Here is a 13,006-nt window from a genome sequence, read left to right as displayed (position 1 = left end):
CGGTTCCGATTGGGATAGGGCATGTAATAAAAGATAGAAACAAATTTTTTTGACCCAAAAATATTCAAATCAAAGTGAAAAAACCAAATCCGAACTGAAATACGATCGAAAAATCAAACCCAAACAGTAATTTAGAAACCCAAATACCAAATTTTGGGTTTTTGGTTCTGTTTGAGCCCAAAACTGACTTCTTATGAAAACAAGGATTAACAAAAAATATGAAATTATTAAAATCACAAATGATACCTTCTTCTGGTAGTCTCGAATTTGTAAGTTGTTTTTAATGGTTGTTGATTAAGGACGCGTATATACTATATACATGTCATTTAACATTTAGGGGCTGTTTGGCAACTTCTGAATGATTAAGTGCTGAACCACTAATAGGTCTGAATCATTAAGTGCTGAACTAGTAAAAGGTCCGAACCATTAAGAGCCAGTATAATGCTTAACAGTTCAGAGGCAATGTCTGACCAATTCAGACTTTAGGTCATAACCATTCTCACTCAGTATAATGGTTAACCATTCAGAGGCAAATGTCAAATGTCTGAACCATTTAGACATCTGCTCACGAAATAAACAGTCTGAACCATTAAGAGCCTCATTAAGAGTTAAACAAACAGTCCCTTAATGTCACACCCCAACCGATGGCGGAAACATCGGGATGAGACGAAGTGTGTATAGATTGCTAGAGACGTCATAACACTATGTGACAATATCTAATTAAATTCAAATTTCATTTCAAAACTAAATGTCATACAAAATTAAAAGGAAATAACAACATTGTTTCAACAAATAACATGACAAACAAAGATAGATAAATCTAGGTGTGTATCTAGTCCACCCTAAACTTATTTCATCAATCATTCATACTTCATTAGTCAACCTGCAACATGTATTAAAATAGAGTTTCAATGCAAAGGCAATGAGCGAGTATACAAGTTTGTTTACATAGCATAATAGAATAAAAGGCTCAAATCCAACATGATTCATAATATGTGAATTACTAGTATGCAATTTTGGCGTACACTATGATCAAACCCAAGAATCCAACGCATAAAATAGCCTAATCCCAATTGATAGCGGGATGGTAAATGTTTAACTTAACAATACCCCAAGTTTAACGGGCGGTGCGTAAATCCTATAGCGCTATAATTGTTAAGGTGGGCTAGCAAAGTTAATGAGCATATACGTTCCAAATCGTTCAAATACAGCATCCAAGAATCATAAGTAAAGCACATTAGTTTCATGTTTGTACAAGGATTGAGTATGTTTAGTTTAGTTTAAAGATGTTTGCATAATTATACATGTTGCATCCCAAAGTGTAAAGGGGAAAAAGGGATCGAGTATACTCACATAATTGCCAAGTCTTCCGGTTATCCAAGTGTTGACGAGCGTAAAAGATTTGGAGGATGGAACACCGAGGTCACCCTACATGGGTAAACGACGGTGCATGAGTAAACGGGAGTCCAAGAGAACGGACGAGAGTGTTATCCTAGACGTTTAAAATATCGCGAACTTGTTATTATTTATTAGGTTAAAAATAAATAATCCTAATATTTATGTTTTACAAAATTTGGAATTCGTATATTATGTTGTCTTGATATATATATAAAAAAATATAGTTATAAAAGAATTCATGCTATAAATTTAGAGATTTGGTTATAAAGAAAACGAATCAAAAAGAAAAAGAATAAAAAAAATCGTTTTGAAATTATATACGTATTGTTTTGTGGATTTTACGAAAAACGGGCAGAGTTTTCTCTGTTTTTGGATGATCCCGACAACCAAAGTGTCGATCATTATTTCAAAACTCAACAATTAATCAACATTATATGTAAAATTATCGTCAATGTCAAAACGTAAATAATTACTACATATAACGGTTCGAGTTCGTTTTCAAAACAATAAATATTTATCTAAACAAATAAAAAAATAAACAAAATTTGTGTCATTAAACTTTTACTACTTCTCGTGCCACCTCGAGACCGAGCTTAACTGCAGTTGACCACGCTGACCCGGTCGACCGAGTTGATTCATAAATTGACTTTATTAAAAAAATAACAACCACCACTAAACTGAAATTAGTTTTTGTATTGGATTAAGGGGTATTATTACTTTCAAATCATCAACAGCATGTTATCTTTTCCATTATGAACCTATCGAACAAACAGAACAAACCCACAAAAAAAATCACAATTCCGATCTAGTTCAGTTTCTTTATTCGACTGTTGTTCCATTTGTATTGAAATAAAAGAAAACAAATTGATTGAGTTAAAGAGTTGACTCGGATCCGACGTAAACTCCGATTCCGAGCCAAACCTGAGCCGTTGACCTGAGACCCGAGTCGTATGATGACCGGAGTGGACTGAGGTCGAACGGGACTCGAACAAGAGAACGGAAGCTGAACCGAAACAAATCCAGGCTCGATCCCGAGCCACCCGATTCAACTGAACCGAGACCTGAACTCGTTGCCGTTGTCAGCCGGGCCGGAGCTCCGATGACCTGAACCAAAAACAAAACTGAACGAAAATCGAATCGGATTTCAAACAAACAAGACCTGAACCGGATTCTAACCTGAACCGATTCTAACTCGAAACCCGAATCGCGAGTCGCCGCCCATCGTTCCGATCTACCGCCGCCCATCGTTCCGTTCTATCGCCGCCGTCGAGTGGCGGTGTTGCTGCTGTTGTTTGTGTGGGACAAGGGAGAGGAGACGAGAGTGGTAGAGGTGGGGGGTCGTGCCCGGTTCGTTTGGTTGTGGCTCACCGGAAAGGCGGCGCCGGAAGGGTCGTCGGAACCCTAATCCGGTGACCGGATTTTTAGAGAGAGGGAGATGGAGGGATGCTTGTGAAGGTTGTGAGTTGTGTGGTGTGTTGTCTGCTTATACAAATCGAGAGAGGTAGGTGTAGGGTTTCTTGCCATTTAGTTTTAGGAAAAGACTAATAAAGTCCCTCAACTTTGAAAGGTCAATTAATTAGCTGAAATAACTTAGTTTAAGTTATAAAACGTAGTTGACCAAACTAACTAGGTTATTTTGTTATTTGGCTAACTTTAAAAGTTAACGACTAACTAAATTTATTATAGAAGAAAACTTTTAAATAGTGAACTCAATGTATTTTAAATAACTAAACTATAAATAAATAATCATTTTTTTTTCGATTAAAGCGAGACGACGAACACAAGGATATGAAGTTTCTAAAAAAAAGGAACATGAACAACGGTTTTCTAAATATGGAAAGTTATGAAAACGCGGAGCGTTACAGTCTCCCCTCCTTTAGGAAATTTCGTCCCGAAATTTATTCAGGAGCAAGACTTGAAAGGATTTTGGCAAAGAGAAGAGATTCGTTTAAAATTGAGGCTTGTATGAAGAACGGAGAATAACGGAGATGTAAGGGTTAAACGATTGATCTAATAGGCGATTACAAGTATAAGAATGTCATACGTATCGGATAGACAAAAGTAGTGCGCTAAGAATTGAGTCTCGTCGTGGATAATCGGTTATAAGGCGTTCGTGAGTTGTTTAAGGTTTGAATTAGGTCCAAAGGTCTACAAAACACTGAATCTCTCATGGCACATTTTCACGAAAGTTTGGTAACATGGTGAAAACACTTATATATAGGAAGTACCAGCGGCGTATCCACCATGTTTCAACCGTGTTACGTCTGTTTCGTACTCGGTGTCATGATACGTTCCGTGTCTTACCATACGCAGTAGTACACTCTATGATTCTCATACGCCGATTACTATAATCCCGTGTGCACCCGCGATTACATCAATCGTCGCCTGATCCGCATAGCTTGTACTAGTTGCGTATGAATTACGGTATACATAAGTCTTGAAAATAAGATCGCATGTGAATGAAAAAAAAATGTAACATATAAGTATGTTTGCGTTCCAAATAGTATAAGACCAACGTAAGCGAATCCCTCGGGTTTCGCTCGCGTATAGGCGCGAAAGTATAAATTTTGAGTAAAAAGCATGAGCATAGCATAAGTTCAAACGTGATCACGCACATGAGCATAAACACAAAACGCATGTCAGGGGTATGAGTAAAAGTATAAGCATAACGTGTACAAAAAAAAGTATAAATGTGAGTATAAACATGAGTATAAGTATAAACACAAGGCGTATGAGTACGAATACGAGTATAAGTGTGAACATAAGATGTATGAGCATAGATATGAACGGGAACATAGGTGTAAAACATGAAGGTTTAAGTATGAATAAAATATATATATGTACGAATATAAGCGTAACAGAGTTGTACAAGTGTAAATGAAAACATAAAATGTATGAATGTGAATATGAATGTAGTATAGACATGAATGTAAGGACAACGTAAATGTATAATTGTGAGTGTGTGTATAAACGTAAAACGTATGAATTTTGAACCATGAGTAATACATAAATGTGTAAGTGTGAACATAAGTGAAGGCATAAAATGCATAAACATGGATGTAGGAAATACTTATTTGTTTATAGTATAAATCGAAATACACAAGTTTATGTGCGTAAAAGATTAAAACCTTGAGTATGAAAGAAAAAGGAAACGAGTGACACGCGCGAGATTGCTGTGAGACATTGACTAAAACGGGTAAAATGATATGCATATATAGTTGTTTGCGCAAAACGTGAAGTTAAAATAGATTGAGTTGTCGTGGGATGTAGAATCTAGTTTGTGCATGTAAGGAGGTATAAAACAACTACCGGTTACGTGAAACGTACTTTGTAAAAGAATGGGAATACTACTATGATTTTAAAGGAGTTTACATAAGTTGAAAATTTGTTGGTTCTTATGAAGTTTCCTTGCCCACGTGTTTTGAATTTAATTGGCTTATCGAGTGCGGTTTTGAAAAAAAATTCTAGGGGTTAACAAGTTCGCATCGCTTTAAATAACTTTGTATTAGAAAATTTTGAAGTTTACAAGATTCTTGTGAAAAAGTTAATCCATAGAAAAAAAGAATTTGGTATATGAACTTAGTGATCGTGAAAGGTGTCCTTAATAAAATGTTTCTTTTTTTTTTTTTTTTTGATGATCTTGGAAAGAGTTTCGATAAACGATCGGATAATATTTGTAATATTTTGTATGAAAAGTTGGTTTGATTATCAATTGAAAAATAACAATCTTTTGTATAATATGATGCAAGACGAGTGCGTTTTAGTAATTACGTGGAATACGAAATTTTGTGGGCAATGAATTTATTAAACCGACTAAGTTGGTGAGTAGCATTTCGCAAAGTTTTGAATATTGAGAAACAAGTGTCTACGGAAAAGTTAAAAATTTCACGTGTGTAAGCTATATGAAAATATAGATTGTAGGATAAGAAGTTCATTCATATAAACAATGCATTTTGAAATAATTAGAGATTTGACTAATGATAATCGATTTAGGTGTATAAATGATCGCGTTTACATAACATAGTCTATTAAAAGAAAGTATTGGTAACGATCACCTAGGTAAGGGAATCACCCCTAACCCATTGGTGAGGTCGTTGTAAGATGAGAAAAAGAAGCGCAGTTAATCGTCAAGGTAAGGAAATCACTCATATCTCGACGATATGTCTCCACTTGTTGTCACAAAAAGAAAAATGTAAATAAAATTACGAGAAATTATGCATGCTAATAATGCGTAATTGTATGAAAAGTAATAGTATGATGTATGCGCAAAAGTGAAATCTCACAAATAGTTCAAAATTGACAAGAGAGAATTTCATCATAAAAGATCGAAAATAATAAGACGTAAGTTCGATAAAAAGAGACTTGGATGGTTCCAAAACGGAACGTTGACTAACCAAAGTGGTCGAAAGGTCATTCGAAATTGAAGAGCATGCTTTGGCCTAATAGATGGTATACTCTCGCCGACAAGTCGGTTAACGGTATTCACCCTTCCGGTTACTACATGCCCCAGTTCAATCGAAAATTCGAGACTTGGCGAGATTTATGTAAAATCAAGGAGTGGGACTAGTCGACTAGGTGCGGGTTTCACCCCTAGCTTGACGAGTTCGTACCCTAAGTGTGGTTGGTACTCGTTGGGTCGAAATTTAATTTCGACACGTTAACGAGGGTCCACTAGAAATTGAATTTGAAATTTGAAATTTGAAATTTCCATTAAGATGTGGATTTCACTCCTAACTTAATGGTGTAATTTCGTGCAACAAAATGAAATCAAGCGAGATGAGAGTTGTTTACCAAATTGTGGGTTTCACGCCTATTTTGATAAACTCGTCTCTTTTGTATAATATGAGTGTTTTCGAGTTTAAGAAAAATCGAGTAAAATGCCTTAGGGAGAGCGTATGTTAAAAGGACAAACGAACAAGCATAAACACATAAGAAGGCATGTCGAGAGTAACACATAAGGATTAGGACAATAAAACAAGTATCGAACATAATAGACAAGACTTAACACACAATGAAACAAATATTAACACATAAGGATGGCATGTCAAGTATTAACACATAAGTGACACATATGTTTAAAAGATCATAAGAGAATAAATAAGCCAAATAAAGTAGCATGCAAGTAGTTTCAAGTAAAACATACGAATAAAGCTCTAAAACTATAGACTAGGTTAAAGCATTCCTACTTTTCCTAATTCCCTATAGTTATGGCTCTGATACCAATCTGTCACACCCCAACCGATGGCGGAAACATCGGGATGAGACGAAGTGTGTATAGATTGCTAGAGACGTCATAACACTATGTGACAATATCTAATTAAATTCAAATTTCATTTCAAAACTAAATGTCATACAAAATTAAAAGGAAATAACAACATTGTTTCAACAAATAACATGACAAACAAAGATAGATAAATTAAGGTGTGTATCTAGTCCACCCTAAACTTGTTTCATCAATCATCCATACTTCATTAGTCAACCTGCAACATGTATTAAAATAGAGTTTCAATGCAAAGGCAATGAGTGAGTATACAAGTTTGTTTACATAGCATAATAGAATAAAAGGCTCAAATCCAACATGATTCATAATATGTGAATTACTAGTATGCAATTTTGGCGTACACTATGATCAAACCCAAGAATCCAACGCATAAAATAGCCTAATCCCAATTGATAGCGGGATGGTAAATGTTTAACTTAACAATACCCCAAGTTTAACGGGCGGTGCGTAAATCCTATAGCGCTATAATTGTTAAGGTGGGCTAGCAAAGTTAGTGAGCATATACGTTCCAAATCGTTCAAATAGAGCATACAAGAATCATAAGTAAAGCACATTAGTTTCATGTTTGTACAAGGATTGAGTATGTTTAGTTTAGTTTAAAGATGTTTGCATAATTATACATGTTGCATCCCAAAGTGTAAAGGGGAAAAAGGGATCGAGTATACTCACATAATTGCCAAGTCTTCCGATTATCCAAGTGTTGACGAGCGTAAAAGATTTGGAGGATGGAACATCGAGGTCACCCTACATGGGTAAACGACGGTGCATGAGTAAACGGGAGTCCAAGAGAACGGACGAGAGTGTTATCCTAGACGTTTAAAATATTGCGAACTTGTTATTATTTATTAGGTTAAAAATAAATAATCCTAATATTTATGTTTTACAAAATTTGGAATTCGTATATTATGTTGTCTTGATATATATATATAAAAAAATATAGTTATAAAAGAATTCATGCTATAAATTTAGAGATTTGGTTATAAAGAAAACGAATCAAAAAGAAAAAGAATAAAAAATATCGTTTTGAAATTATATACGTATTGTTTTGTGGATTTTACGAAAAACGGGCAGAGTTTCCTCTGTTTTTGGATGATCCTGACAACCAAAGTGTCGATCATTATTTCAAAACTCAACAATTAATCAACATTATATGTAAAATTATCGTCAATGTCAAAACGTAAATAATTACTACATATAACGGTTCGAGTTCGTTTTCAAAACAATAAATATTTATCTAAACAAATAAAAAAATAAACAAAATTTGTGTCATTAAACTTTTACTACTTCTCGTGCCACCTCGAGACCGAGCTTAACTGCAGTTGACCACGCTGACCCGGTCGACTGAGTTGATTCATAAATTGACTTTATTAAAAAAATAACAACCACCACTAAACTGAAATTAGTTTTTGTATTGGATTAAGGGGTATTATTACTTTCAAATCATCAACAGCATGTTATCTTTTCCATTATGAACCTATCGAACAAACAGAACAAACCCACAAAAAAAAATCACAATTCCGATCTAGTTCAGTTTCTTTATTCGACTGTTGTTCCATTTGTATTGAAATAAAAGAAAACAAATTGATTGAGTTAAAGAGTTATACCGAAACAGTGAAGACTCGGATCCGACGTAAACTCCGATTCCGAGCCAAACCTGAGCCGTTGACCTGAGACCCGAGCCGTATGATGACCGGAGTGGACTGAGGTCGAACGGGACTCGAACAAGAGAACGAAAGCTGAACCGAAACAAATCCAGGCTCGATCCCGAGCCACCCGATTCAACTGAACCGAGACCTGAACTCGTTGCCGTTGTCAGCCGGGCCGGAGCTCCGATGACCTGAACCAAAAACAAAACTGAACGAAAATCGAATCGGATTTCAAACAAACAAGACCTGAACCGGATTCTAACCTGAACCGATTCTAACTCGAAACCCGAATCGCGAGTCGCCGCCCATCGTTCCGATCTACCGCCGCCCATCGTTCCGTTCTACCGCCGCCGTCGAGTGGCGGTGTTGCTGCTGTTGTTTGTGTGGGACAAGGGAGAGGAGACAAGAGTGGTAGAGGTGGGGGGTCGTGCCCGGTTCGTTTGGTTGTGGCTCACCGGAAAGGCGGCGCCGGAAGGGTCGCCGGAACCCTAATCCGGTGACCGGATTTTTAGAGAGAGGGAGATGGAGGGATGCTTGTGAGGGTTGTGAGTTGTGTGGTGTGTTGTCTGCTTATACAAATCGAGAGAGGTAGGTGTAGGGTTTCTTGCCATTTAGTTTTAGGAAAAGACTAATAAAGTCCCTCAACTTTGAAAGGTCAATTAATTAGCTGAAATAACTTAGTTTAAGTTATAAAACGTAGTTGACCAAACTAACTAGGTTATTTTGTTATTTGGCTAACTTTAAAAGTTAACGACTAACTAAATTTATTATAGAAGAAAACTTTTAAATAGTGAACTCAATGTATTTTAAATAACTAAACTATAAATAAATAATCATTTTTTTTTCGATTAAAGCGAGACGACGAACACAAGGATATGAAGTTTCCAAAAAAAGGAACATGAACAACGGTTTTCTAAATATGGAAAGTTATGAAAACGCGGAGCGTTACACTTAATGATTCACAAATCATTAAAATCATCATACACAAGACCTATCAAGTGCAAAGATCAAACGATGAATCAAGACTACGATAATCAAAACTTGGGAAATGAATTACAAATCATCACGTGCAACAAATCTCAAAGGTGAAAGACCAAAACAATATATGATGAAGACTTTAAGACTACAAAGCTCAAGTGTGAAAGAACCTCTACAAAGATCAAAGAATGATACATTAACAGATTGATTGGGAATTAGAGAGATATTTCATTTAAAACTTAATTAACTAATAGTTCTCTAATAATACTTTCTATTAACATTCTTAATTGAACTAAACAAATTGAAAATTAATTGGAGGGACTTTGAATTTTGACAATGGAAGTGGAGGTGGGAGGGTTTAACATGCTTGCGTGGGTTTCCGCCCGGGTGGCCGCGGGTTCGAGTTCACTCTGGTATCAATATTGGGTAATTCCAGTGCGGCTGGACCTTAGGGGGGGCCTGGGATTCGAACTCGTTTGGGGGTTCAATTCTTGAGGGGTGTGTACCGCTGAGCCATTAAAAAAATAGTATCTAGTTGGTATCTTTCTATTTGTAGGTTGTAATGATGTTAGGAGACAAAAAGTTTCTAAAAATAGAAAGAAAGCAACATGTTTCACTAAACACCACCATGAAAAGTAGATGTCTAAGATTATAGGGTGTGGAGGAGGGTAGTCCTCAAAGAATGCTCCGTTACGTAGGCGTACACGTAAGCGGGTGTGAGGATGGGCCTGAATATATATATATATATATATATATATATATATATATATATATATATATATATATATATATATATATATATATATATATATATATATATGTAAAGAGTACTGTACAATATTGCTTATCGTACATTACGTACGCTTCAATCTCAGCCGTCAGATCATTTTCCCGCATTTTAAAATCGCATGTTGTTTTTTTATAACAATTTCGCATGTGATAATTTTTGATGAATTCGCATGTTGTTTTTTTGTACCAATTTCGCATGTGATAATTTTGATGAAATAGCATGTTGTTTTTTTTATAACAATTTCGCATGTGATAATTTTTGATGAATTCGCATGTTGTTTTTTGTACCAATTTCGCATGTGATAATTTTGATGAAATAGCATGTTGTTTTTTTGTAACAATTTCGCATGTGGTAATTTTGATGAAATCGCATGTTAAAAAACCAACATGCGAAATTGTTACAAAAAAACAACATGCGAATTCAATGCGGGAAGATGATCGGACGGCTGAGATTATAGCGTACGTAATGTACGATAAGGGCATTTGTACGTTAACCTAACCCTATATATATATATATATATATATATATATATATATATAGGCTAATTATAATGAGAAAACCCATTCCAGTTGAGAAAACCTAGAAAACTCTCACATGTGGCTAGGATTGATCCACGTTTGCTTTTAGATTGAGATGAGATAAGGGCATAATCGTCATTTTCTTTTAACTTTGAGTGTTGAGATGTGTAAGTCTGTGTGTGAAGACTTTTCTACTTTTCTTCTTCTTGTCATGCTTTTCATTTAATACAATTGTACTTCTTTAAACTCTCACATCTAACTCATATCTTCTCTTTTGTTTTGTATATAGATATTCATATCTCTCATCTCACATCTCATTTATTCCAACCAGAGGGTGGAGTGAGAGAAAGAAACCATATTCACCATTGAAGAGTTTTTGCATTTAACATGGCTGATTTTAAACAGCCAACAACCTCGGACTGTTGCCGGTGGTACGGGGACACTCAATGATCATCCGGGTTCACCCTTAAATGTTGTCCCACATAATCTTTTACCTGATTTTGCATTTAATGAAGATGAAGATGCATTGGGTGAGAGTAGAGTTGTTGAAGATGCTGAACCTATTTCTGAAGAGTTTTCAGGTGAGTGATACTTTTTTTTTCATTTTTATTAAATGTACAGCTTTAAATGCATACGAGTAGTTGTGTAAACTAAGGTTTTCTTGTTTAGATTTTCATTGGATTTTTCTTGATATTTTTTTTGTTTTTTGTTTTTTTTTTATGTGTAGCCTCAGTTTTGAATCAAAATGGCACAAATGATGATGAAGATGGTGTTCAGAATTGTACTTTTACACAACTGCTATCCACAGGTCATTTGTTTATGTGAAACCATGAATTTTTTTCCATAGGGTTATTGTAACACCCCTTGTTTTAATGTTTGTAGTTTGTTATTATTAGTTTTTTTTTTGTTGGTAGAGGAGGAAAAAAAGCAGATGATGTGTTGGTTAGTTCGGTTGAAAATGTGTTAAACTTGTGTTAACAATACCATTTTTATTTTTTATTTTTATGAAGCAAGCTTTTATATTTTGTAGAAGATAAAAACATGTGTGGTTACACTTGTATTAACTTTTTATACTTTTTTGAAGGGGAAAACATTCCAGATTACATTTTTGGAGTAGGGTTCACACGGAAAGTGTGTTTTTCCTAGAAAGTCTAGGAAGCGATCTGGTCCATCCGATTGGTGTGTTTAGGGGTTGAGATTAAATCAGTGGCAATCTTGTAATATTTGAGTTTAATTAATTGATTGTTTTAAATGAGTAGGGGCAATTTTGTCAATGGCCGTGTTTTAAATCAATTAGATAACCGCCCAGTTCCTAATTTCAAGCGATTTCCCCCCTCTCTCTCTCCAAACCCATCTTGGAAATCCCAATCCCTACCAAAAATAACTACAATCATAGAAGAATATAACTTTAGAAAAGATGGAGAGCACCGGATCAAATTAAAACACTTCTCCATCTCCACCATCTCCGAGTTCGTCATCACCATTCAAATATTGTTCTTATCATCTCCGTTTACTTGACGATGTGTTTTAACAGCAAACAAATTAATACAGTTGTGTTTTAGCAACAAGCAGATTCATACATTTGTGGTTTAGCATACAGATTCATACAGATGTGTTTTAACAACAAGCAGATTCATACAGTTGTGTTTTAGCATTCAGATTCATACAGATGTGTTTTAACAGCAAACAGATTCATACAGTTGTGTTTTAACAGCAAGCAGATTCATACAGATGTGTTTTAACAGCAAGCAGATTCATACAGTTGTGTTTTAGCATTCAAATTCATACAGTTGTGTTTTAGCATCCAGATTCATACAAATGTGTTTTAACAGCAAGCAGATTCATACAGTTGTGTTTTAGCATTCAGATTCATACAGTTGTGTTTTAACAGCAAACAGATTCATACAGTTGTGTTTTAACAGCAAGCAGATTCATACACTTGTGTTTTAGCATTCAGATTCATACAGTTGTGTTTTAACAACAATCAGATTCATACAGTTGTGTTTTAGCATTCAGATTCATACAGTTGTGTTTTAACATCAATCAGATTCATACCCTGTGTTTTACCATCTTTATATTGTGGGATCTATAAAAAATTTGACTTTAGCCCTGTAAATTGTTAAAACACAGCACCAAGAACATGCTGATAAATTCCAGTAATCTTCTGAACAATGGAATATGCGATGTAATGTGACATAGACAATAACATAAAACACATTCAGATTGTTAAAATGCAAAAGAACTATTAAAACACAACCTGATTATATATTGACTTCAGAGTGTTAAAACACACTGACTTCAACCTCTCTGACTGGTAACACATATCACTAAGAACATGCTGATAGTTTTCAGATAAACACATTGACTTCCAGATTTGAATTCGAAAATAATAAAA

At 35.1% G+C, this 13,006-nt stretch overlaps 1 protein-coding gene across 6 annotated transcripts; it reads right to left on the bottom strand.

Annotated features, from left to right (window-relative positions):
* Window positions 1-710: 710 nt before the first annotated feature.
* On the bottom strand, window positions 711-8,909 carry LOC110921657. Of its 6 annotated transcripts, none has more exons than XR_004885514.1 (5): window positions 8,589-8,908; window positions 8,284-8,516; window positions 7,349-7,423; window positions 1,354-1,492; window positions 711-883 (listed from the first exon to the last, which is right to left on the bottom strand). XR_004885514.1 is itself a non-coding variant. In XM_022166004.2 (3 exons), the coding sequence occupies exons 1-3, from the start codon at window positions 8,655-8,657 to the stop codon at window positions 8,123-8,125; spliced, it is 333 nt and encodes a 110-aa protein (XP_022021696.1). In that variant the 5' UTR covers window positions 8,658-8,907; the 3' UTR covers window positions 8,108-8,122. The 6 variants fall into 6 exon arrangements, 1 of the variants encoding a protein (XP_022021696.1); XR_004885513.1 differs by having other exon boundaries at window positions 1,354-1,428; window positions 8,589-8,907; XR_004885515.1 differs by lacking the exon at window positions 1,354-1,492 and having other exon boundaries at window positions 7,349-7,487; window positions 8,589-8,909.
* Between the last annotated feature and the right edge of the window lie 4,097 nt (window positions 8,910-13,006).

The sequence above is a fragment of the Helianthus annuus genome, chromosome 17 (genome assembly GCF_002127325.2).
Source record: "Helianthus annuus cultivar XRQ/B chromosome 17, HanXRQr2.0-SUNRISE, whole genome shotgun sequence".
Classification (NCBI taxonomy): domain Eukaryota; kingdom Viridiplantae; phylum Streptophyta; class Magnoliopsida; order Asterales; family Asteraceae; genus Helianthus; species Helianthus annuus.
The sequence above is the reverse complement of the archived record's forward strand: the minus strand, read 5'-3'. Positions and strand labels throughout refer to the sequence as shown.

Bases quoted from the DNA above. Each gene is read 5' to 3' on its own strand.
- LOC110921657 (XM_022166004.2), bottom strand. From the start codon at position 8,657: ATGGGCGGCGGTAGATCGGAACGATGGGCGGCGACTCGCGATTCGGGT. The intron at 8,517-8,588 runs GTTAGAATCCGG...TTTTTGGTTCAG, and splicing joins TCGAGTTAGAATCGGTTCAG to GTCATCGGAGCTCCGGCCCG. The intron at 8,154-8,283 runs GTATAACTCTTT...TTTGTTCGATAG, and splicing joins TCCGAGTCTTCACTGTTTCG to GTTCATAATGGAAAAGATAA.